The sequence below is a fragment of the Ixodes scapularis genome, unplaced genomic scaffold (assembly GCF_016920785.2).
Source record: "Ixodes scapularis isolate PalLabHiFi unplaced genomic scaffold, ASM1692078v2 PGA_scaffold2__306_contigs__length_199485367, whole genome shotgun sequence".
In the NCBI taxonomy this organism is placed as follows: Eukaryota; Metazoa; Arthropoda; class Arachnida; order Ixodida; family Ixodidae; genus Ixodes; species Ixodes scapularis.
Genome location: NW_024609857.1, coordinates 77,572,489 through 77,599,878, shown reverse-complemented (window position 1 = coordinate 77,599,878; position 27,390 = coordinate 77,572,489). Strand labels below are relative to the sequence as shown.

At 44.6% G+C, this 27,390-nt stretch overlaps 1 protein-coding gene across 1 annotated transcript in view; it reads right to left on the bottom strand.

Annotated features, from left to right (window-relative positions):
• LOC8026575 (glutamate receptor ionotropic, kainate 3) overlaps positions 1-27,390 on the bottom strand; it is a 106,613-nt gene that overhangs the window by 70,379 nt on the left and 8,844 nt on the right. The window contains exons 3-4 of the mRNA XM_042291461.1: positions 10,437-10,697; positions 7,060-7,247 (exon numbers count right to left, since the gene is read on the bottom strand). Coding sequence (XP_042147395.1) covers positions 7,060-7,247; positions 10,437-10,697 — 449 coding nt within the window. The remainder of the gene's footprint in view (positions 1-7,059; positions 7,248-10,436; positions 10,698-27,390) is intronic.

Below are 27,390 nucleotides of genomic sequence, written 5' to 3'. Positions count from 1 at the left end.
GCTCCGATGGAGTGCGTTAACGGGCCTTACCGGCCGTTGTTCCTTTTTTGATGGCGCGGCTGCTGCCGACGAATATAAGGTGGTGCTACCGCCGACGCCAAACGGGACGACTGTTTTGAGCTCTGTTCTCGTGCACGGCGACTTGAAGGGGCGTGCCTATCGTATCCAGGACTTCGGACCGAGCTGAAACGATTCGATGTTTCGAACGAGATAGTATCGTTCGGAGATCTCCAAATGAACCATGTGCGGTTGGTAACGCTGCGGGCGTCGGAGGCGAAGCAGCGCCTCGTCGAGACAAAGAGGCTCAAGGTCAAGACTTGCGGGGCATCTTCATCGACCCGACCTGCTCCGGGGTACTGTCGGCCACAAAAGGTTTGCGGACCACGCGAGCCGTGGCCGAGCTCCATCATTATGCTACCTTGCGGTGCGGAGCCCGTTGTCGAGACCCCTCGTGCGCTCATGCGCGTCCTTCGCTATCCACAGACATGTCAATTCTCCTGCTTCCGGCTGACGTCTTCTCATTTTCACGAGTATGGCACCGGGCGCCGCTTCGGTAGCCGCTGTTGGCCGCCGTGCCACAGCTGTATCTCGGTGGCGCGATGAGTGGCAGAAATCGCGATATCAATTTGTTCTCCTGCCGTCTGGCACGTTATCGTTTTGCCCAGCTCAGAAACCAAAGAACCGCAATTCCTTTTTTTTGCTGGTTGTCTTGTTAAGCAGTTAGTTAAGGGACCAGAACGTAAATCTTTTAAAAGTGAAAGTCTTTTGTGTGAGTTTATTTCTTGAAAACAAACCAACAAACTAAAAACTTACTTTTTTGACGAAATGTTCTCTATACAATTAATACATCGTGAATACCCATTCTACACGCGGGACACTTCAACAAAAACATGCACGCTGCATTAAAATAAATAGTTTTCTTGGAACTGAAACTACGAATAGTATGAGCTGAATTGCCGTCGTTCTCAATGACTTGAAGAATCGGCCTTGGCACTGACTCGCGAAGAGACGGGACTTGTTTCGGGAGTGCACGCAGCGCCTCCCTTTCATCTGCGGCTGCTAGCCACCACGCATCCGCCGTGCCACCGACAATCCTCTATTCTGAAAGCTTCTTCTTGATGTAGCCGCACACATCCTCAATGGCGTTGAGGTCCGCTTCATTCGGCAACGACGCCACCTGTCGCAGAGAGCACTCTTGAAGCAGGATGGTCACTGCTCGAGTTGTATGGACGGGGCAGCGGTGCCGTTGAACCAGGTAGCGGGTAGCACTACCACGATACCGTGAAGGGTCCCTCAGTTCCTACGAGTAACCCATCACCATCCTTAATATTTGCGCCCCAAAAACTGACCTAACAAAGGCAACTGCTGAGCACGCTTTGAGTTTAGCGTGGCTGAACCCTAAAGACAAGAGAAATAGCAGGGTGGGAAATATTCAATTAAGCCATCTGAAAGTCACGGATTTACCACAAACGTTTTTGGTAGTACGTAAAGAGCAGTTGTCTTATCAACATACGATGGTATGTTTACTAAACAGAAGTAGAACCTCGAGTGCAGGGGTTTATTCATTGTGCGAGATGTTCATAAATATTTTCAACTACGGCTGAAAATGCCGTTGAGAATACTGCCTGTCACAAATCTCCAAGTATGCAAGCAATCGTAGCATTTTTAAATAAATGCCTCTTTTTATTTCAGTAAATTTTTCACCGAGTCATTTTGGTCGGAATTGACAATGTTCTCCATCCCTTGTGTTCATCGGGCGCCAGATGCGCCCCTGTTTGGCTGAGCAACTGCTGAATGTAGACTCATCGTGAAAATTACTTCACGCCAGTCTTCAACCGTCCACTGTTCCACTTCCCGTGAAAACATTCAGCCGTGCTTGTCTCGTTTCTAAGTCTCACATCTTTTAGCCGTCTTTGTACTGTCTCGCAAGGCACATCAAGAACCAGCGCCTCCATGATATATTTCGCGCTTAGAAACGGGTCTGCCACAACTGCAGCAAAAATTAATCGGGCTTTTTCTTCAGTCGTTCCTCTTGGGTGCCCGCTTCGCTAAGCATCAGTAATCCTGCCGTCTTCATTACGTTATGTTTGAATAAAAGCACTCATCGATGTTCGTGACCTTGCTGTACGCCGGCAGATTCCTCTGTTATGAACAGCTTCTAGAAAAGCCACTCATTTTCACGTGACGGACGATGCCTTCGATGTGCCGGACGACACTGTTCGGCAAATCTTTGAGTCCTTCCGCAAGGTCATCGAGGTCAACAGAAAGAAGTTGCGTTTTAGCAGATATGAATGAATCGAGTCGACCACGCGCATCGTACACATGACGCTTAGGAACGTCGTGACGCCAGACGGGATGCCCTACCAGCTACGCTTCCAGGTCTTCGGCGCTTTCATCGTAATTCCAGGACGCGCGTCGGTCTGCTTGTACTGGGAGCAGACCGGGCACATCAGGCGCGAATGCCGTGTGCCGAGGTGCTCCGAGTGCTTCCGTTACGGACACGACAAAGAAGAATGCCCGAAGGCCTACGCACGGGCTACCGGAGCACCGGCGACGCAAGAAGTCTAACGCACACCATGGATGCAGGGGAGGCGAAGTCTGCGGTATGTGGTTTCGAACTCAAGTCAGCTGCCGGGTCGCAAAAAGTGGAAACGAATCGGCGGTTCTATACCCTGTGACGGTTGGCGCTCAAGCTTCCTGGGCTGCGGTGTCACCCGCGAACTTCGAAGCCCGAACCATTGGCTGCTCCCCGCGATCCGAGGAAGAGGCACTCGAGCTTTCCAGTGTCATGGATTAGACCAGCAATTCCATCAAGCGCGGGCTCGACGACCTCGGGCCCTCTCGGGGTTGTGTAACTCCTAAGCCTAACAAAGAGGAAGGACGAGACAAAGAAGGTACTGACCCCGCCCTGATGTGCGGACCCAACGCGACTCAAAGTAAGACGGTCACCGCCTTTTCTCGACTAATTTCGCGCGGACGCTAAGGCAACTGCCCCACTTAAGCACGGCATGAGTTGTTATAATAGGTTTTCATCAGGATTGACGGTGTGAGTTTTCAAGGTTTCAGTGCGCCAAAAAAAAAAAAACAATATCAACTACTAGCTAATGACAAACCCGATTTCATAGCGGTGGAAGAAGCCACGGTGTCTGATGAGCAGGCAGCTTGCGCGCTAAGACCTTTTCTTTTTTTTTCGTACAAAATTTGTGTTTCTCACACTGTCAGCTTTTCGGCTGGCTATTTTTAGTTTATTAAAAAGTCGTTGATTTTGTCGGAGTTAGCTGTCACCATCGATATGGAAGGTAGTTTTCTTTTCGTGTGATTTTGTTTATTTTAAGCAGTTCACTGGCGACGTATCAGCGTATAAACCCTCAATACGGTAAATTACCGTTTTTTTTTTTTTTTTTGGCTTTTGCCGTTTTTTGGATTGTGATTGAACAACCGTACTTCTGGGCCATTTCGACTCCGTCGTTAGAGCAATAGATAGGACGCCATGCAGACAGTACAACGATAAGAGCGAGTCAGCGTTAGCCGAATTAATTGAAGATTTTCTTCTGATGAACGCTTGAACCGCGCAGAACGAAACGTACGAGATTCGTTTTACTCATTTTCAGTCTTCATTGCCCGCGTGCTTAGACGGGGTTTACATTTCAGCCCCCATGGCAACTACGCTAAAAATTAACGGTTCACTCTAGTTTTCTATTTTTTTTCTGACTATTGTTTTATTTTTACGTCGATCCGCGGAACAGCGCTACCGAAGGTGAAGTTTGAGTGGAAGTCGTGGAAGCTCAACTGAGACCGCACTTTAAAAGCGCGGAAGGCAATATTTTTCAGGCGTGGGAGACTTTCAAGCAGGAAGTCAAGATGTTGACTATTGAAAGGTTGTCGGTTTTAGCATACCAAGCGCGTTCTGTAGAACGTAACTTGAACGCTGATTTACAAACGCTGACAAGAACGGAGTGTGAGACGCCCGGGGTAGCTGCTAAAGTTTTAGAAAAAGTAAAGAAACGACTAGAAGACCTGAATAAAGAGCGCTATCTCGGAGCCATTGTCTGAGTTCGATAGGACAAGTATCAAATGGGCGATCAGCCGACAAAACGGACGTTAGCAAACGAGACAAAATACGCTCTCCGCAACGAAATAGGCGAGATAGAGCATCAAGGAACGACTAGCACAAATAAATTTTTTATCCAGAAAGCGTTTGTGACACATTATAGACTGCTTTTCGAGAGCCAAGGTCACGGAAGGAGTTTCCCGTATGTGAAAAAAAAAGTCTTCGCCGCAACTAACGGAAGGAGAACAGGAGTGTGTTGCTCATTCAATCAGCATTCAAGAGATCAAGACGGCCAGAGATGAGTTGCCAACCTGAAAAGTTCCCGGGCCTGATAGGTTATGTACTGAATTTTATAAGAAGTGTACGAGTGTCGGCTCTGGTGTTTTGGTTCAAGTCGTTTGTACAGCGTATGAACGGAAAGAAATGCCGTGTCATTCGTGCGTCCTTTCACTGTTCAATCCCTAAAAGTGACGACGTTGCAAAATTACGTCAAATCAACGGGTTCCACGCAATAACGCTGTGCGACGCAGATTATAAGGCTTTCGCTAAAATTTTAGCACGCCGAGTCTAGAGCGTCGCTTGTCGGATTATCGGTGACCACCGAACCTGCGCCATACATTCAAGGCAGATCGATTTTGACCAATGTTCATGTTGCTCGCAGCGTTCTGGAGGCATGTCACGATAGCACGCGTGATATCGCTATGCTCCAAATTGACCTCAAGAAGGCTTTTGATCATGTAAAGCATGATGTTCTTGTTCCTGTTCTATAACGCATAAATGTGAGCGAGGTCATTTAGGAGGAAGCCAAAATGGCCTATTAAGACTGCACTTCGAGGCGCATTGTTAAAACGGAACTGAAAAGCCGATTCGCGTGCGAGCGTCCGGGCGACGGGATGTCCTATGTCGCCTTTATTGTTTTACATGTATTTAGAGTTGTTCCGTTTAAGTGTCATCTATAGTGAGCAATGTTAGGAATTTCGGCAGGAAGATGCCGAGATAAAAGTTATGAGCTATACACACGGCTTTCTATTGTTTCTGTGGCAAAAAGCGAAGTGTTTGCGGACAGTTCTTTTTTTTATATTTTGCAAAATCTTTATTGACCGCTGCAGCCATAAACTAAAGCAAGTGCCGCTGGTTTTGGCCCGGTGCATGGGGCACCACGCCGTCAGCATTTGAAGGAGTGTTTTGGCATTGCGTGGCCTGCACGTACTTCGAAATGCCCCTACACTATTCCTTAATGAACAAAACATATTGGTCGGGAGTTGTCACCGACCTGGGCACACGCGCTTCCCTCTGGAAGCAGTGCGATCTGTTCATATTAGCCAGAACGACTGTTTGCAATATACTGTAAATGACAAAAGTTTCGCGAAGACCTAATTTTCGCGAATTTTCTGAATCGCCTACAATTCGCAAAAAATACGTCCCACGAACAATTCGGGCAATATGTGAACGCTACTGAAAATACACTCGATTCGCGAACATTAGAACCTGCGAATAATTTAAAATTTTCATCTTTGGCCCAATTCGCGAAAACTTCAGCCCGCGAAAATTAAGTCGTTTACAGTATTTCTAATTTCAAAGCTATGGTATATTCTGCAAGTCACACACTGTGCGCGCATCAATGTGCAGAAATTCCACTGTGTCTTTGCTGTGTTCATTTGGGGATGAAATTGGGAGCGAATGAGGCCAGACAACCTCTCCCACAGGGCACCAAACGGGCGCCCTTGGACTCTCCCACTTGTTCGTTAAAAAACTAGTCTCCCAATTTTTTTTTCTTTTGCGACAGCCGGAGCATTTATTTATTTGTGCGTTTATCCAAACAATTTTTGAACCACACTTGCCGTCATTCCTTGTTTCCTCACATGGCAGTGAGCCAAAATGCCTCGTGGGATATCTTAAAGATGTGGTTGACGTAGTACAACTATTGTCTACCCGTTCTTTTAGACTAGCTGTCTGCTGCGAACAAGAAGACGCTTACACGTGATTTGATCGATTAGTTTGTTCCCAACACCACTTTATAGAGCTGTCATCTGTCACGGTGACCGAGGCGCGCTTAAGCGGGTCAAGGGAATGTGTATCCCTCCCTCCGTTAAAACCTTCTTTTTTTAAGTTCGACACCAACACTTTGCCTTTCAAGGTGTGGCTCAGGGAACAAGGAATTTACGTAACAGGGTCGGTTGACTGTCTTCTATTTAACAAACCGGAAACTATCGAAAATGTTATGTTTTGCTAGAATGCAGCGTTTTTAGGACGTCCTCCAGCGTACACTAAAGAAACAGTTGTGTGTTAGGCAAACCGGCATTCGCTTGTTGAACAGAACGAATGACGAAGGCATTTCTTCTGATTTGATTATGTTGCTTGGGTTATGTAGCATGTGGAGGTCGCGCATGGTGGTCCGCCATGTTGAACCCAATGCAAACGATTTGAGATATTACTTTTCAGCCTCATGAGGCGAGTGGAAAGTGTTCTTTCAAATTGTGAGTCGAAGCCCGACTGGCTAGTCCTTTATGAACCTTTGCTTGGGATAAAAGTATTTTAATGGTCTCTACAAAAAGTGTGGTAATTTATTTTTAAAGTGATTGGACTGTTTGTGTTCCGTTTTTGTAATAAATAACAACAAAAAAATAGCGGCGGACACTGCCTAGTCATTGGCGTCTCTGGCTGGCAACCGAAAGGTCGTAGGTTCAAATCCCGCATGAAATTCTTTAAATTTTCTTTAAGTCAAATAAATTACTTTACAAAGTAAAATTATTTCAGACATGCGCCGGCCTTTAATTCGTATCGAATGTCATGCTTTTCAATCACTTTCATTCTACGCGTGACGTCACGTTTCAAGTAAGCGTTGTTGATTGTTTGAAATTCCCGCACGAGGTCATGTGGATGTCGTCACCGATCAATCAGGGGATTCCCGTCACAACACCAATGACGCCGACGCTGGCTTTTCTGCGACACGAGCTCCTTAATGCCTATAGCGTTAAGATGTTCTTTGAAGCCGGCGATTCACTCACCTGTCGGAGCACGTCGCCCAACCGGGTGGCGTCAATATCAAGGATGATATTGCTTTCGCCAGATTTGGTGATGTCTCGTAGCACGGGAGCTGGATCTTGGTCCCGGAATATTGTTCGAAGGCTCACAGTTACAGCTGGGCCAGACGCTGGTGCCAAGAGAGCCACAGTGGCTCGAAGTCTGATTAGAGCTGTCAGAAGACCAATAAGTTTTAGCACAATAAACGTTTCTGACAGGGTGTAAACGTGATGAAGGTTATGCTATATTCTTCCTGAAGGTGGATAAACAAAACCAATTTTCAGTGCAGCAAAGTAAAGTGCAAGTCTCACTTTTCCCCAGAAATTCAACTTCGCCCATTAAGTTTATACAGCGTTACATACTTCACTCAATGCCTAAGGCACCTAATGCACTCAATGAACACTTACACCTAATAATCGTAATATTTTGCCAGCATAATGAAATTCTGACGGAAATATGAGTGCTGTTGAGATTACCGCTTCCCAAGAACTTCTAACGCGTCAATTGCTTCAGTATCTGAAAGAATTTAACCTGCTCCGCTGCTAACCAATATTGTATCGAAAAATTTATAGAATTAGTAATTGCTCCACAATTAATCTGTCAGGTAAGGACTGAGTACCATGCAATTGCTGATAAGAATATGTCCGTATAAGTCACCATTTTATTCGTTGGACGAAGCTTTGAACATAACTAATAGTGTCAAAAATGATTCGTGTCTCTCATCTTATGGGGTAATGCAATAAACCCATGGGTTAAATTACAACCAGGTACACGATATTTATTTATTTGACTTTTCTGGTGCCCCTAAACAGCTCGTGAACCGATGGAAGGGGTCACCGATGGACACATACATTTCGCATTAATCCTGAACATTTGGTGGAGATAAAATAGAGTCATCATAAACGAGTAAAAGGTTGGACACAAACTAGTCGAAAAAAAACAAGCATTATTGGAAGTGTTTGCGAAGTATGTTTAAAAATATGTAGTCTGTGTAAAAGTAAATGCATACGCCGTAGTCGATAAAAAGTACCCGCAGTTACATACGGTATGGTGCAAACTCTTTAGACACGAAAGTAGAAAAGAAGAAACGTTCACACAGCGTTTTTGTACATAACAGTACTGGCTAAAAAATATGCATCTAAAATCCCTGAATGCTTTTTGCTTTCTGACAGCATAGCTTTCAATATTACGCTGTCCAATGCCCCTCTCGCCTGTCTGTCCTGCAATGGCGATTACACATTTGTAATTAAAACAAAGCATTCTCACCTAATAAAATATTTAAACGCGGATGTTTTTGACTATTCCACGTCACTAAAATGTCGGGATACGCTGTTTGTACATTTTATTATTAAAACTTACGCCCGAATTCCCCCCATTTCTTCTTGTCTCGCGCTAAAAAACTTCCTGCGCACCAAACTGTTCCCCATTGTGGGCTTGACTCTTTATTAAAGCAATCCTTGAACTCCCCCTACCCCGTTAATTCCGTTCATCAAATACCTACCGGTACCCTGGCTCTCCTGATATTTCATACCTGTCGTCTATTTTTATTTTGTTCTATTTCGTGCATTTTTTACCTGTCGGAAAACAGGGAAAAGTATAATTATAATGTCGACTCGACGGAGGACAAGAAAGTCTCTTACAGTTTTACATGAGATTATATTTATGCAAGCCCTGCATATGCAAATGCTAGTTTCTGTGCACGTAGGCCTCCAGGTGAGTTAATAAAGCCTGGCGAACGAACGCGTGGAACGTCTCCGATGTAGACCTATGTTTATTCATGCGTCTGCGTACGGACTGAGCATATTTTGCAAACAGAACTGTAGACACAAAAATTGACAACTCACTTCTATGTGGGCATGTTCTGCTGGCTTCTCTCTCTAGCAAATTTGTTGTACGCAGTTCGTAGTTGATTTTTGTGCAAGAATCTGCGTTTTTTTCTTCTCCAAAGACTGTTCTCTCTTTCTTTATATATATAAAAAAAAAAGCTTAATAAAACCTTGCGCGTGAAATAAGTTTAATCTTCAATATAAAGCGCAATGTGAAACAGAGTTCATAATAACAACCGTTGTTTTATTGAAACAATTAATGTTACAAGGGTGGAAAGATGGGCCAGTTGGTGATTCATAATATTTAAAAAGCGTAACGAGACACGGTCGAGGTAGATAAACAGTACGTTAGAGCCCCATGTATTAGAAAGGAAGTTGACAAAGGTGGAAAGTTGGGCAGGTTGATGATCGATAAATATAGCGCCGTGCCTCTGTCTATCTTCCTTGACCGCGTCCCGTCGTGATTTTTAAATCTATAATTTTTATTTTAACAATCAAGCTGATAACTGAATTCTTAGAAACGCGCGAGGAAACACATACAGGGCTCCGAAGCTGTACCTCACGTATTGCCGCCTCCAGAAGTTTTTTCTCACGTAACTGTATTTTGTTAACGAAAACATATTTGGCTTTTTAGAGGTCCGTCGTTAATTTTTATTAGTTGCAGGGCTGTGCGAATATCTCTTAGAAACAAAAAGTGCGGCACCATTTCTAGCTTCAGCACTGTAAAACGTCGCTGCTTTCCCTTCCAGTGTAAATAGTATTAATGATGTAGCACTAGTCAACTCTAACCTCTATTCGCACACCCCTAATGAGTTGATGTAGATAGAATAATTATAACCTGCAATAGGTGTATTTTGTAATTTATCCTGACGCCATCTGGCTGTGCGACACAAAATCTTAGATTTTAAGGAGTTTGGTGCTGTGCAATCGCCTAAATATTTCTGGCTATCATACATTGACAAGTGGGTGTGAAAGACGGAATTCCAATTAAAATTTATTTTCCGGTTATGTCAATTGCTTTTTTGTTGCTGTGCCTTTGATCAGTTCTAGATTTTTTTTTACACAGTAAGGATCGTGTACATTGGAGCACGTCTTTCATTGATTGATTGATTCATTTATTAGTTTATTTATTTTTCGATCATTCGTTCATTTCCTGTGGACATAAACAGCTTCCGTTTTCGTAAGAACGCACACCGAAACAAATAGAGATTAATCAGAAGCAACTTAAATGGAAGACATGGTAAGTTTAAAAATATTAAATTGATTACTGAGGCAGTCCTCGATTGATTGCATGGTTTACTGATCCTACTGATCGCGCTTCAACTCGTTCTTTTTTTTTAATATATATTAAAGAGCTCCCAACGTTCCCTCAACATAACCTATGGCTGAAATTTTTAGTTCCAAGAACGATTAACATAAGAAAGAAAGAAAGCCGCAGCACGACAGAAGATCAATAATTGGAAATTGATGAGAGTTTAACGAGGCTCTTCACAATGTCGTTTTAGAGATTCAACAATAGCACTCTCCCACCTTACCGTCTGGCTTGTCGTAGACGATTGTGAAATGGTTCCATCGCTGAGCGGTCACAAGGTCCCTAATCGCCACTCCTATCTCCTCCGGGCTGGGCGTCAGCGTAAATGAGGCCCCATCTAAGGGCGGTCCCGGTCCATGCTGTTCTCGGTGCATGTACACGTGGGGCACCCGATGTGCGGCGCAGGCTTTTCTCGCTAGCAATGCGGTCGTCGGATCAGGGGGACCCATTACTGCAATGACGCCTTGCTGCAGCAGACTGCAAACTGAGACAAGGGCAAAAACTACGTCACTTCGTGAATTATTTAGCTTTTATTTATTGTTTACCGCATCGACTACTCTCTACGACGGAAAGAAACCCGGAAAAAAAGCTTATTATATCTAGCAGACACATGTTCTAAAATAACTAACTTCTACGCTGTATGTGAATTCGAAATGAAAAGTACTACAAACCTGACACCTATGAGGATAACTAGGCGAATTAGTATTGCCATATTGGTTGGAGTAGTTGTAATTTGGTAATGAATATCCTGAGGCCAATCGATTGATCTTGTGATATTCAGTTTTAATAAGTACTGTGCGTATTAATGTGTGTTGTGTACGCCGCAACTCACTTTTCAGTGCAGCCTGCCTTGTGCGTGTTTCTAATAGCGTTTAAGAGCGCAGCTCTTAGACTCCCACTTCCAGCTCGAGCGGCGTCGCCGTCGGCGTCGGTGTAACCGCGCCCGTTGCATTATGGTAATGATAGAAGCGGGCGTAACCACGCGTGGCATTATGGGAAAATTTCCCCGCTAAATTTATCGGAAAAGTTTTCGCAAAGTTCCCCCTCTAAACTAAGAGGGAAAATGTTCTCGCTAAATTTCACGAAAAGTTTCTCGTTAAATGTAGCGGAAAAATTTCCCCACTAAATTTAGCAGAACACTTCCCCCGATAAATTCAGCGAAAACGTTTACCCGCTAAATTTAGCGGAAAAATGTTCGCACTAAACTTATGGGAAAAATTATGGAGTTTTCGTAGATGGTTTTTGCCGTCTGGCAACGCTCTTCGCAACCCTCTACGATGCACAGAATTCTACAGTCAAGGCGATCGGCGCGCAGCCGCGGTAGTGGCTTCTTCGTTGCGGAAGGCTTAGCGGAGGGGTAAACGCGGCCTACGAAAACTCCCTATTTCTGCGCTTAATTTAGCGGAAAAGTTTCCACGCTAAATTTCGCGGAAAAATTTCCCGCTAAGTTTAGCGTGGAAATCTTTCCGCTAAATTTAGCGGGTGAATGTTTCTGCTGAATTTCGCAGGGGAATTCAGGGGGTTAAAATTATCCCGCTATATTTAGCGGGAGAAATTTCCTGCCAAATTTAGTGTTGAAATTTCGCGAAACGTTTTCCGCTAAATTCAGCGGGAAATTTTTTCATAATGCAACGCGCGGTTACGCCCGCTTGCATTAGTGCCATAATGCAACGCGGGTGGTTACGCCGACGATGACGGCGACCGTGAAGGTACCGTCGTCGTCACCGTCGCCGTTAACACTAAAGGCATTCAATTGTGCAACAACTTGCAAGTTATTATATTTTATTCATTCTGAACATGCCATTTCGGCTTGCTCTCCACTCTAGACTTAATGTGCATACACCACTAAAAAGTGTGTTTAAACGCGGTTTTATTAAACACATGGCGCTATAATAAAACAAGAAACATTTTTGTAAATTGAGAACTTATAATTGTATGCAATAATATTTAGAACGACCTTTACTGCACCATAAATGTGTTGAAACAAAATTATTATAAATATGCATTTTTATTGCCCTGAAACTATTGGAGGAGGGACTGGTATACTTTATTTTTTATGGAAATCAATCAAATTTGTACTTTTGAATAGGTGTATTTTATTCTTCATTTTTGATGCATTATGAGGTAATGACTGCATAAAGATCATGCATGCCCATATTTTATAAACACAATGATTGATAGTAATTTGCAATACTTTGTTTTTCATAGGTTTGAGAGTTATATGAGTGCCGTTTTCACTATGTTTTTATAAGGCTTGACGGACATTAGATGAAGAAATAATTCTCACAGAAAGTAGGCTAATTAACTATACTTCGTTAAAGCCCTGCCCACAATGACGCCTAGAAGAGTGCGTAGTTATTTCAATCATGATGTCGCTATGCCGGCAGCGTGTCCTTCGAAGGTTTGCAGACGACGCAAGTGACGATGTTACTGAAACGCCTACGTCACTCTTCTAAGCGTCATTTTGGTCAGGGCTCGAGGCGCGTTTCTGGCGGACAATTTTTAAATCGGGCCGAAAAAAAACGTGTACTTTTTTTTAATCAATATCTAAAAAAAAATACTACATTTTTGCAAAATCCTTTTATTGCTCTGGACGCTCATTTTAATTGCCGTCAGATTGCAGTTTCAGCACGACCCCGGAAACCAATCATTAAAAAATTAATAACCTAGTCAACTTGCCATCACAATTATTCCCTTAAATAACGGTCTGTTAAATGCATGGTGCCGACGGCGCTCGTCTTAAATTCATCCCTTTTGTGTAATCTGTTTGTATAAAAATGAAGCCTCCTGTAATATCGCTGTGCATGAAAAATGCCCTATATTTTTAATTGAACGGCTTGTGGTGTTTCAGAAAGTTTAAACAAAACTAAAGGGCAATAATTTGATTTGTGTTGGTCAGAACTTCGAATGTGCAATTATAAATCACATATATATTTTCATCTTCATTCTAGCAGAACCAAATATATTCTATCTTAAGAAAAAGATAAATATAAAATTTTTTTAGGGATTAACTAGGCTAAATTGCAGATCATTTTTAATGCTGGGTCATTATAATTGCTATTAATTTATACATTCTTTAATAAAATTAAAGATGTTCAAAAGTTTTTATAACGCCGAACTAGAGCGCAGCTCTTGAGAAGGATGAGAGGAGGGTAGGCCCTCTTCCTTCCCCTTAAAAGTTAGCGAGGGAAAATTTCCGCTAAATTTAGCGGGAAACTTATACCCTCGAGACGTCACACGTGAGATCACGAGGGTAGAATTTAACGGAAATATGTTTCCGCCAAATTTACCGGAAAAATTTAGCGGGAATATTGGCAATGTTAAATGCATGTGGCGTTACACGTGATGTCATACGTCAGGTGTTTCCTATATTGACGTCACACGTGACGTCACGAAGGTAACCCTCGTGTTCTTGTGAGGGTAACCCTCGTGACCCTCGTGAGGGTAACCCTCCTGACCCTGGTGAGGGTAACCCTCGTACCCCTCACGAGGGTAACCCTCGTGACGTCAATATGGGAAACGTCCCATAATGCAACGCACGGTTACGCCGATGGCTACGGCGACGACGTCGCCGCTCAAGCGGGAAACGGGCGCCTAAGAGCTGTGCTCTAATAAGAGCTAATAGGTCGTTTTATATATATTAAAACATTTCAGAGGTTCCGTTTCTTATGACAACCTAAAACATACGACTATCTCAATTCAAATATGATACGACACTATCCCTTGTGCCCATTTTGGGATAGCTAGCAAAATTTCGTCGGCCAAAATTTATTGTCGGTATGAAAGCACGGTATTTACACTGGTAAGTCCTGTAATCAGTATTTTATATCTAAAGTCTAGAAATACTACCGAACATTTGATGAAGAAGATCAGGAAAGAGACTTTCTAATCTTGAGCCACATCTTTAGGAGTGAACGAGAAAAGAAAAATACATGACGACCTCTTGTTATAGAAAATATTTCCCGGAGAAAAAAATTAATGTCTGCAATTTTTAAATGCATTTTTTTACTCGATTCGTGAGAAAATTACGTAGCACGTACGTGTTCTGTTTAGCATTTCAATAAAAATGTGAAGTAAAAGATCGCTAGATACACACGAGTTTCCAATCCAGTGACAATTAACTGTATATTATCATAGCGCAAGGGCTTGGAGGTTTCGCTTAGTTCCGTACTTTTTCCACCCTCTACTCCGCCTTGAACTAATGCGTATGGTGATATATCTGTTGCAAAACCTTTCGCTCGCCGTAGGAACTACCCAATTAGGCGCCAGCAGTGCGTAGCATTCGAATTGATTGGAACCACTCACAGCTCGCCCAGTTCCTCTCTTACACTAACTACGCATAGCAATGCATACATAATAAGAGAAACCGAAACCCTTCCACCCCCTCCCCCCTTTCGCACCTACATCCAACGGCGTAGTTAAAGATATTCCTCTGAGAGTATGTAAATCGAGGTTAACAGTTGATTATCGGAACACAAATAATGCTAAGAAACGAAGTTTTCTGTTTATTTTGTCTGTAGAGCGCATCAGACATGATCGATACTTGGGAGGCACATAGATATTAAACCGAAATTTTGGGGCTTTACGTGCCAAACTAATGAAGGGTATTTGGCCCGCCCCAGCGGAGGACTGAGCATAAATGTCGACCGTCTGGGGATCTTTTGACCTGAAACCAAAAGCTCGGTTTCTCGGCGAATTCTCCGCAATAAGCCTCCGTCAGATTGTGGGCACCTCGGCCGGGATTCGAACCTGCCACCAGGGGATCCGTAGGCCGGCGCTTTGCCTCGGAGTCTTCGAGGCGGCTCACAAAGATATTAGGATGTTTACAAAAGGCTGCATCGAAAAGGGGCGTATAACAGAACAACGGGATGTGGGCTTTTATCCCAGTAGCTGTTAGTGCCCTTCTCCGCCGAAATCCGGTGGCCTCCGCTCGAAAAGTTCGCGTGATCCCTGGGCACGCGCCGCCCTATCGCGAACGCCTCTCGCACCGCCACGTCATCTATAGGAAGACGGTTCCCCCAGTTAGCGCTCGCTCAGTTCATTCCCGGACATGGTCTGACCATGAATACTTCGCTCTCCGTTCCAAGAGGGAGAATGGCAAGCGCGCTGCGCTAAGCAGGATACACGCACAGCGGCACGAAAAGCGTCAAAGACGTCAAGACCCCCATGTTTGCGAGGAAGAGCCGCAACTTGTAAAAATAGAACGAAAAGAAAGCATACATTTTCTAGAGCACAACTTTTCTACAACTATTCAACTAAGAAAAAAGTCATCATGCAAATATGCTAAAGCACATCGATTAGAAAGAAATGTTCTAGACCATGTTTTGCAAAACTGCAGCAGCTTCCGCTGCCAAATCTAGGACACCTTTTGTGTCCGTTCGCAATTTTTTTTTTTTTTATGCGTTCATGTTCGCGAGTTGTAGCGAGGTAAGCAGCAATGGGTGATAAAGGGAAATCCCGTTCAAAATCCAAAAATTGCCGGCATTCACTTTCTCCCGACACTATACCGTGGTGTAAAATTTACTTCAGTTGAACACATAATCCTGAAATACAACACTGTGGAAAGAGAAGGCTAAAAGCGTTACAAATAGCCTGCTTTGCTTTTACTAAACACGTCGTAATCTAACAATTGGACGAGTCCATTAGCTCCTGAAACTTTCTTTTCTGTTTAAAGCGGTATAAACCGGGCACGGAACTGTTTCACAGCGTTCTTTGTTCTTCGGTCGTTCCCTCTCACGCTTATATATTTGCCTATAAAAAACAAGAGTGATACTCTTTATGGGTTCTGTACGTAAAATCGCCGCAAATATTATCACCAATAATGCTGGCGCGTCGCTCAAAAATCTAGTGATCGGACTAGTTAGGGTTAAAACCTCACCTGGCATATCACTCAAAGTCTGCCATCTAAAAAAAAAAAAAAATCTGGTCCTAAAAGAACTTTTAGGGTTTTTTCAGCATGTCCATATTTTGCACCCTAAAAGTTATTTCAATCACCCTATAAAAGGGTTTTGTATAAATAAAAAAAAAAAAAAAACCTATGAGGGGTCCATTTTACAGCTCCATTTTTTATGCGAAAGAGTTCTTCATCGGCCAGTTGCTCTTCTATCGCACGAGGGGCGATAGTGCCTGAGGTGAAACCGTTTTTCACGAGCTGAAAGCGTTTCTGAAACGTCGAAGAACCTTTCAAGAACGGATTTTGTTTTCTCAGGGTCTAGCATAAACATTTCGCAATCTCAATGCTGCGTTTCATGTCGTAGGTCAATTTTTATTTTATTGAACAGTAACAATAAGGTGTTAGTCGAAGCAGTCTATCGAAAGAAATAGTATAATTTGAAATTGTACAGTCACTTTTTTACGGCGGGCGTTTCTAAAAAATCAGTGTGCCTTTCCAGTCCAGTGTAGAAGAGCTTCGGTTTTCTGCGTGCGTTCTTTTTTAAAATGTCAATGGGAGCGCAGCTGTCAAAAAGAACTGAATTAAGAGTGGAAATAAAGTTTACGCGAGTTATTTTACATGGAGCAAAACTATGAAATGAAGATTCGAAATATATGTATATTTCTTTTTCTTAAATCTTATTATTCTTAATACCCATGTTTCCTACGTACGTTATTTAACATAAAATTCAAGTTTCACTACTTATTAACATATATTAATTGCAAATATTAAGGTAAACATTTTCCAAATTTATATCTTGCAATTTTTGGAGTTTATTGGTTTCAAATATGATGTTTGCTAATTTTCTCAATTATCATCGTGTGACCAGCGCACCCTGAGTCTCCCGACCCTTAATCCAGTCAGTGGGTGGCTCAACCATGGGCACTCGCTACGCCTGATCTACCGTTCGCCTTTTCTGACATATTATTGCTACCATATGTACATCTGAAGTGTCGGTGTGTAGCGTGAAAAAAAAAGCGGAAAGACAAAAAAGCATCGCCAGGTGGCATCACGCATATCCAATCATAGGACTACCGCGGGTTGTTAAAGTGAAGGGCGTTTACGAATAAAGCATTTTTTGTTTAAACCTAAGTCTTTTCTTACTATAAGAGAAAGATCCATAAAAAACCCACGTGGCATAATCCAGTTGCCTAATTTTATTGTATTTGATATTTCGAAATTGCATAACCGCTTTAAACTCGTTTTAGCGAAGAAACAGACTGTATTTGCTGTTGACGTCGCGCATAGACACACGTAGTACATTCCAATGGTGTATATATTTCGTATTATATAAATTTAAGTGACGTAACCTAATAAAACCCATTTCTCAAAACAAGACTAACCAAATTCGTTGTGGGCGGCGCAGTACTCGGCTAGTAGGCAATGAGGTCGTCTAAAAGAGGCTAATACTCTTCATGGGGTGAGGAGTGATGTACGGCCAGTGTATGGCAGCACGTCCTCAATTATTCGCGGCCCTGTTCCCTCGGCTTCGGCGGTCCGGTCTGTCCGCGTAACGGGTCCCGTCCATTAATCCGGTAGAAACCGCGGTCGGCATCTCTGGGGCCGGGCTCGGCAGCCAAGTCCCCGGCCGGACAGCCCCGGTCCGATCCGCTCCGGCAACTCGATTATCCGGGCACATGGCGAGAAATGTTCCCGGTGCCCGGACAGCCATGAAACATGCACTGCGCTGCATGTCCGCATCGGCGCTCTTGCTTTCAATTTGCTCCAGCACTTAGGTTTTGTGGTTGTGTGACTATCTGTAAGATCATTTAAGTGTATTTATTTCTGTTCGTTCTTTCGGTCACTAGCGAATTCAGCCGAGTTCCTATGGTATAACAAATATGCGTCTCTTATATATGTCTTTTTAGGAAGCTACTTTTTAAAATTTTTCCATACCTGTGGTGTTTTGTGATAAATGTTAATTCAACTCGGCCGCTAGCACTTGCCCATTTGTTCACCAAAAATGAAGACTCTAAAGAATGAACTGGTTGTCCTAAAATAACCCAGTGTTTCTTGTTTGTTTTTTTGCATGTGACGTTAGCAAACGATGAGGTACACGTTGTCGTGAAAAAGTTTATTTTTGCGCTGCTTGACAGGGGAAACCGCTAGTCGGAACAGAACATTGGGCGCCTAATCTTTAGGCAGACTTGCGTTTTTGAAACTTAAGAGTATAGTTTAATGCCGCTCATACCTTATTTTCACTACAGTTCTTTTATGAGAACATTACAGCCAGGGAAGGAAAACGATAAATGTCGTGATCGTGAATTTGGGACGGCTGAGTCATTCTTTGTAGTGCCCTCCAAATAGAAGTGCCAGTGTTTTGGAAGCAACTCGCGTTCAATGTGCTGAGTCATAGTTTCAATCAAAGTTGCGAGGTTTAAAGCTCCTACTAACGGAGTCATAAATTCCTTAACGCCACATAAGTTTTCGACACGACTATGAAGAAACTGGTCTTACTAACGCAGCGTTGGTTCCATCCCTGGGAGGTATTGCATTGATATGTGTTGCATTATCTGTCCGAGGTAAGCCATTCCAGCTTGAGAAATAGTGTAAATATTGCTAACCTTTTTTTTAAATTTCCGATCCATATTAATATGTGGTTTTTTTATTGAGATTTCCAGCCCACCTATTAAAGTTACTCTTCTGCGCAGAATGGTAATCAGTCAACATTTTTAAAACAATTTCGCAAATTACTTGCGGTAGCGGTTGACAATTAGCGTAAAGCATTAAACGAGCACGGTGTTATTCCTCACAGTAATTGAAGTAAACATTATTTTTGGCAACAGATCTAAGCGTTCATCGAACCACCGAGAAAGAGTGGCGACAACATTGCCACTGCTCTGTTCAAACTCTTCCGCAGTATCGTTCAGATGAGAAGCAAGCTTGAGCAAGTTGGTTACTTGGAATTCAAGAAGTACAACAGTGGCGACTTTACTCCAGACTTTTTTTTTTTTAAAGGTTGCCAGAAACACAGAGAAGTCTCAAACAGCTGTAGCGGAAGTGTACTATCGCGGACAATATGAGCTGAACAACGAGGTAGAGGGGCTTAGAGTGATAAACCGGAAGTTCGGAAGTGGCACCCCCCCGGTTGCCGCCATATTTTACGCAAATGTGACCACTCGTCACGTGACCTCCCAAGAGCCGTGACGTCACAGGTAAGATGGCAGCGCCCAGAGCTGGCGGATGCGAGTTTGTTCAGTGCGCGGTAGCCGTGATGTGCAGCTGCTTTCCGACGACTTCGGGCTTCTTCGTGCTCGCTGACGCAGGTATAATGTGAAAATATGAAGGAATGAGACTTTATACCGTTTTTGCGCAAGATCGCCCTGGATCATCTGGATATTAACGCCTGTGAGACAGCATCAGCTCTGCATCGCCGTACCGGTGCTTGGATTCCGGGATGTGTCCGAGGATCGATAGAACTTTGAGTGCTTTTAACATGAAATTTTCGCATTCTCTTAGCTTTGTTTCAACGTTGAAATATCTGAGAATCTACGCGAAATGTATACGTCGCGTTAGGGCCTAAGGGAAGTTGTTTCAGCCCTCCGTCACCGAACAACCATAGCAACTTTTAGCGAGGAAGCTCCTGCGATTTTAACCTTTTGTGCTAATCCACGATTCTGCATTCGATCGCTTTTCTTCCTTTTTTTTTTTTTGTGTGTGTGAGTGCGAAGTGCACCCTTATTTTCAGCTACGAGGTTGGCGTTTTATTGAGTATGGGGAAGAATAAATCGTTGCAGGCACCTGCTTCAAAGCTATTCGACTTGCTATAAGAACAACTGTTTTGGTGCATGCAGCGCATTTTTTCCGTTTTGTAGGATTTATTGCAGCTATACTCTTTTCCATCAAGAGTGCATTGTATTAGTCGGTCAATTATTTAATTGTTCTAATTACCTGGATAAGATGATTCATATTTGTGTTCATCCCTTGCCTGGAGAGCAGTCTTGTTGAAAAATGTTGACTACCATTCCTTTCGGTCTCTTCAATAGACTCTTTTTAAAAGTGTGGGCTGTCTATACTTCGCATCACCGTAACTTGGAAAAGGCCAACCGCCACAGCCCCCTCGAGCCAATCAGAGAGACGGAGCGAAGGTGTGTGACAAATCTGTGCAGACGAGCACTCTGGTGATATGCTGTCATGTGCCTCTCTCCAATGTGTGTATTGACTCACCGAGACCGTAGCCTTTGCTGTCTGCCAAATTCTGATAAAACAAATTACAGTAGCTACTACTGTAATTACCCCAGGCTTTCATACTTTGGGTATTTGCTCGACAAGAATGTTATGTCCGCCATCCCTGTGAATTCGGCTCAGCAACTATTGGACTCGAATGCTGCATTGGCGTTCGACATGAACTGGGGCCCATTCGTGTGCTTTGCGCCGAAAAAAATGGTGACGGTTGTGTTGCTTGAAAAGGTTCTGCAAAGGGTCTATTGTGTCATACATATAGGAAGTGTCATGCTATATAACAATGCATCAACACATACTATTAAACTATATGCTCAGAGGTGTGTTTGTTTTTCCAATTAACAAGTTACAGCAGTGTGCTTTAATGCTATTATCATGTGTGTCGTTTTAAGTATCCTCTCTGCAATGCCTACGAAGGCCCCTGGAAGGAATAAATTAATGAATAACATTTTCACATCACTGCAGTTGGTTTTCGGATGCACCACATGTTCAGGAAAGGTTGAACGAGTGCAGCCCCTTGCAAGAAGTCTGCCAGTCTGGTATGACCGCTTAATTAATACTGAAGAGTCAGAGAAGCGAGTGTCCTCGTAAGGTCCAGAGCGTGCAATGGACACAATTCTCGGTGTGTAGACTCTCAAGGCATGAAGGCAAGCGGAAATATGTTTATCTGGTTAGTGTATCAAATATGTTTATTTCCACTTGATTACATAATTATTGATTCTTAGTAAATGGTTCCATAACGAGTTCTTTCTGCGACAGTCTCGTGTCAGGCGTTCAGTCGTAGTACCTGTGGACCTTGTTGTCGGATGACGCTCCTGGCACGTCAGTGTTCAGTTTGGTCGAGTGGCAACTTTGACCGACTGATGCTGTCTTGTAATCATACGTCATGTGCACTGAAGCTGCAGGGCTGGCTTCTAGTCCGAAAATTTTCCTGGTAGTTTTCGGCATCAATGTAGCAAGCTCGGGCATGTATTGCTTACGTGGCTGTGCCTTTCGCTGTACCGTTGACTTGAAAGCTGGCAACAATTTTTGTTTGCTATCCAAGTCTGGTGATGCTTGCAGTTCACTTTTGAGGGCAACCAACCATTCTATTCCTTCAAGTCACTCAGGGGCATTCTCCCTCAAAGTTGGAAATTGTGTGCTTCGTGGAGTGGACACAGAAAATTGGTGTCAGCAAATTTTTAGGTATTGTCCTTGGACGACAACCGACACCAAATCCACTGTCACTGCATCGCCACTCACCTGCTTTGTCGTGCTTACCTCTTGTTGAGGTGATGGACATGAGGAGCTTTGGGGTAATCAGGGATTCAGAATCTTCGATTCAGCACCTTCGGCACCAGGGACAAAGATCGCCGAAGGTAATCCTTAATCTCCCGTGGTCGCTCCTCGAGACGTAATCGAGGGTCGTTTGGCACGAACCCTCGCCGACCAATTCATTGGTACGGGCTGCTTTGGTAGACATGGTCGGCTTCATGCAGTGGTAGCAAAGTGGTTTTCGGTCGCACATTCGCATCACCTATGTTTTCCTCGGTGTACTTTGTTGAGCACAGTCCTACACACGATGTCGGGAATGCTTCGGCGTTAGAGTGTCTCATTGAATTGGCATTGAATACTAAGGGGCAGCCGGTGGCGGTCGTCGTGCCATTGTGGCGTAAGTTGCCCTTGGTTTGTCAGATGCCGCTTCGCTCGCAGAAGTCTCGGTTGAAATACCTGTCAAACTTGTTCTGAAACAATCTCGGCAATCAAAATAAAAGCCGGGCAACTGAAGGCAGGAAGTAGCGTCCTGATCTCCTCCCAGACAACGTCGTGGGTGATGTCGTGGATGCCTGGGAGGCTGGCGTCGAAGTAGTAGCTGGACAACTCGAGTGTCGAGACGCCGGGAAGTTGTTCATAGTGGCAGGCTCGGGCATGCAGTGCACATTCCATGTTGGAAGCCTCAGTGATATGAACACTTCGACTGTTGTTGGGGGGTTGCGGACAAGGCTGCCGAAGGTGTCGTCCCTCACGTGAGGCGCATGGGATTCTTAGGTTCTTGGCTTCTGTAGCATCAAGGCCGGCGTGGGCGTGGGCGCTCGATCAAGCGCAGAACATCCTCCACGAGTGCGGTGGCGCTCTCATTGGGGCAGTGTCTTGGACAGAATCAAGAATGCGGCTCTCTTTCGTTGATGTTGGCTGACGGATGCGCGCTTCAGCTTGATCTTGCAAACTTCCCATGACGTTAAGGAGGATCCATGGTTCTCAGACCAGCGCCGGCAGTTGCTTCCACGAGAAGTATAGGTTCTGCAGGAGCTGGTTGTCTGTCCACCCAATGTGGCGGGCGACACTGTCATATTGTTCAATCCAGTCCTTGACGTCTTCATACAGCTTGCGTGAAAAAGCGTCGGAGTGTGATTTGCGACGGGCATGCAAACAATGGTGGGAGGGGACACGGTTTGCTGCTACAAGTTTGTCATTGTTGGCTTAGTCAGCTTCGGATTTTCTGACAGGAGACCGAATTCCGGTGGTTTTTCCTGGTAGCAGCAACTGGCTCGGATTTCAGGTGCTTCGTGGTGTATTTCCGAGGTTACTCCTTGTGGTACTCGGTCGTCTTGCGGTTGTTCTGCCAGGCTCGGGTCAGGACTTTGCCTACGGCTCGACAGGGGTATAAGACGCAGAATAGTCCGCCAGCCGTGTCCCATTATCGGGTAACTCGGCTGAAGAGCCGCCGGGTTCACACAGAGTGAAGGGCTACGGGTAAAGTGCCCAGCACCTCCACCTGAACATATGATTACAGCTGAGCATGACCTGCAGTGTCCCAGAATAGTGAATACTGATAGAAGATAGGACTGGAACAAGGATCCGTGACAGTATAACAAAACTAGCAGAAGAGAATCTATCCTGACCACTGAAGAAGCTGCATTGCTTTAGTGGCATTCTGTCCGAATAAATCCTCTCCTTCGGGGTTTGGCGACTGCCGTGGACGAACTGAACTAAAATGGATGTGGGACCACTTTTCTGGTAATGAGCCACTGCAGACTGTTGCCACAAAGCGGCGTGAGCTGGGTACGTAACACGCTCGGTGAAATGTCCGGACAGCTTGCAATTCGCGTAACGAGTGTGGATGAAAAGTTTGTGTTGACGAAACGTGCGGCAGACCAGCGGGATCAATACCAACTGCAACACCTGTGCTCCGTGAAAGTGCACGTCTACGCCGGAACAATTTCGGAAGCAGCACAGCATCACCTAAAGCATGGCACAGGAACTACCAGCTTGAAGGCAGCTCTTCGGTGCGCCGCACACCTGTGCTCCGTGAAAGTGCACTTCTACGCCGGAACAATTTGTAAGCAGCACACCATCATTCAGCACGGCACGGGAACTACCAGCTTCAAGGCAGTCTTCCGGTGCGCCGCACAGCCGAAGTGAGCCCTCGGTCATTTGATCGAAGCTGCACCGCGATTACACACCGCCAAGCACTACTCACGCAATTTCCGTCGCTAAACTGTGTATCCAAATATATTGCACACGCTTCACTGCAAACCTCGAAGATTCCGATGGTCAACGAGAGCACAGAAACGTCGCCTTAAATTATATCCTAGTGGTATCCGAATCAATCCGAGGTCCGAGCAACGTAGGTCAGATTGTCTCTTCCGTGGCAATATCCCGGTCGGTCACCAGCGAAATGCACACCGTTTCTCCGTATTTTCACGTTATACCTACGTCAAACACCACGCTGAACTCTGAACGCGCTTTCGACCGGTCTCATATGACGGCTTCCGCGTCTGAAATCAACTCGCCGAGACGAACGACAACCAACAAAGCATCCGACAAGCTCCGGCCCAGCTGAGGCCAGCCGCTGCATGGGCGCTGCCATCTTTTCTGTGACGTCACGTATTTGGTTTGGTCATGTGACGTGTGGTCAAATTTGCGTACAATGGCAGCCTCCTTATGGGGGTCACTTTCGAGTGCAGACCGGAACCCCGGTTTATCGCTCTAAGCCCCTCTACCTCGTTGGAGCTGAAACAGCGCTCCGGTCGGTGCACGCAGAGCCGTGTATTGGGAGAGTTTGGCCAATAGGCGGAGCAAAGGCCACCGCCAGCGCCGAATATTCCCCCCGCGCTTAGAGCGTAAACTAAATTTGTGACACAGCGTCGACCAATCAGGAGACCGCGATGTCAGAATATTGCAAACGACATTCAAAGCGTGAAATAGAGGCGTTCAATCTCGGCCTCTCTGCTCCATCTCACAAATGTCGGCAGTGAAGACAAAGGTACAGGCGCGTGAACCTAGCTCAGCAAAACGATTTTGTTTGTACGAGAACTCGTGCATAGGAGCCACTTTCCAAAGCCACGCGCTCGTGCCCATACCTTTCTCTGCACTGCTCATGTTGGCTTGTTAGAATAGCGTCCTGTGACTGGCAGAAAGAAAACAGTGCAAAGGGTGGGGCGCGTGAGCGTCTGGAGACGCGGTGTCCCGCTCGGCTCGTGCGCTGGCTTTGGCAGTGCTTTCTTTCACCGTCTCAGCTGAGACGCTGTTTCTAGCAAGTTGGCCCTGGTTTGGAGCGCACGTTCGTTTATTCTACATTTGAATATTGGCGTGACGAAAACCTCGCACGCACAGAGTTTTCAGTCACTGAGAGTTACACCTTTTAACTCTAGCGACGCTAAAACGGCTTGAATTAGTCGTGTCACAAATTTAGAGCTCACGACCACCACTAGGGGCTGTTTCGCGGCCTGTGGTTGGCCCCGAGATTCTCGCCTATTCAAACCAATGTATGGCCAAACTCTCTCGATAAACGGCTCTGGGTGCACGGTACTACCTGCGCCGCCTGTCGCATCGATCCCTAAACAAGGCGCACCCTGAGGCCGAGATAAATTCTCACTTGCGCTCACAGCGCCGCTGCGCTCTTCCGGCCGTCTGCTAGCGAAAATATTGGCAGACGGAACCACCCTCAAGATGCGTGTGCCGTGTAGCCCAATGTTCACGGTTTTCAGCTAACATGCATTTCAGTGCATTTCAAGAAAGCGCCGAAGCAAAAAAATGCGTTGTCATGCTCGTATCTCCTCGAGGAGCGCTGCCTGACGAAGCTGCCTTGGCTTCCAAAAGGAGCCGATCTGAATATCATCGAAAACATTTGGAGGCGCATCAAGGTAGCCTTGTCACGGCGTCCCCTCCACCGCTTAACTGCCCACACATTCTGGAAAGCAATGAGAGGTGAATGGGAGTGGCTTTGGGCTGAGCGAGACTTCGTTGCCACGCTCTATGATTTCTTACCAGACAGGATGGGAGCCATGGTCACGGGTCAGGGGAGAATGACGCGGTATTAACTTACAGTGTAAGTATTATCGCGCGTCAGGACCCCCTGAAGCGGACTTCTGCCGGTTGGAACAAAGCTTGATGCTACGGTTGCGACACAGTTTGGCACCGTTAACCACGCAGACTTTGTGTGGTGCCTCCTTTATTCCGATCCTTCCAAGCCGACTAATAATTGTCTGACATTATACTATGCCAATATTCTTTAGATTAAGTTTCAATCTTCCTCTCCTGGGAAATATATTACTGTTTTTTTTCTCACTTTATTACGACTAAAAACCTGCAAAAAAAAAAACTGGTGTTTGGTTATTAACTTGTTTTGTTTGAAACAACCACGTGGGTCCAGTAATAAAGAAATAATATTTTTGACCCTTTCCATACCGATCAAGGTTGCAAAACCTTCTCAAAAACATGTATACGCCTACCGTTTTCTTAAACGTCTTTAATCAATAAAAAAAGAAAAAAAACAGCTTTAGAGCCGAATTAAATCCGGCATACAGATTTTGACCTATATTTTACGATGTCCTACTTTGTGCATGCACCTATAATCAAACAAAAGCAACCTGCGACGTCTTTTCATGTGACTTTCAAAAACAAAAATCGCAGCTGAAATTTAAGACACTTCAATATTTTTTCTTCCCCAGCTAGCGCTTTTTCTACGGGATTTTGTGCGATAAAGTAAAGTAAATGAATTCCGAAAGAGGGACGACAAGTGTAATATTTTGTTCCTCCAGCCGCCCTACCATACACCTGCCGCTGTCGCACCCGCCATCCCACTTGCAGACGGCCGGAAGAGCATAGTGGCGCAGCGAGCTCAAGTGAGAATTTATCTCGTACTCAGAGTGCACCATGTGTGCGGAGCAAGGCGACAGGCGGCGCAGGTAGTACCATGCGTCTGCCGGAGCGCTGTTTCAGCTCATATTGTCCGTGATAGTACATATGAAAGGAGCTTCTTTGCCGACCCCTTCTGTTTATTGTTCTGTGACGCCTTTTAGGGGTTTCATTATGCCCATTAAAATTGACCTTTGCCTGAAAGTGATCCATGTGTTATCTTTTAGAAATATTAAGTGTCGGGTAAATTAATACTCTTTAACCTGCACCAGCTCCGTTTTTTTTTTTTTTTTTCGTAAGTTCAACAGCACAGTCGTTTTTTTCCATCGTTCCTTTTTTACATTTCAAGAACTTTTCCTTTTCTTTTCCACCTATTTTTGAAGTGGCATTTTTGCGAACTATGTTTTTTTATCAAAAATTACGGCATCTCTGTCCTTGCTCTTTGCATGTGCCCAATTTGCTAGGGACCTCCATTTGCACCCTGATGGCATTAAACGATTCCTCAGACGCAGGCTGGATAGGTCCCCTCCACTCGTGCTCTTGAACATTTTATTCGCTAAAAAAAATTATGTTCAAATTAGCCTGTATGATAATTTTTTCGTGACTGTATTTCCTGGGTTTTAATACTTTGACTCTGAAAGTCTGAAAGAACTCCACCTCATATATAATAACTTGAGCGTTCTGGTCTTTCAGGGTAAAGCCCGATAGATGTGCCAACATTTTGGTAACTTTGGGTTTTAGCCCTAATAAGGTATCTACTTTTATTCCAGCAATTTGGGCTCTATCATCAGACCTAGGCACGAAAATTGAAACATATCGATAAAAAAAGAAACTTCCTAATACTTAAAATGCATGGGACCCTCCTAAAGCAGCTATCGAGAAAAAGAAACATTTTTTTTTCATTGTAATTGTTTCGCAAATAAAAGACCGTATGCAAAGCCAT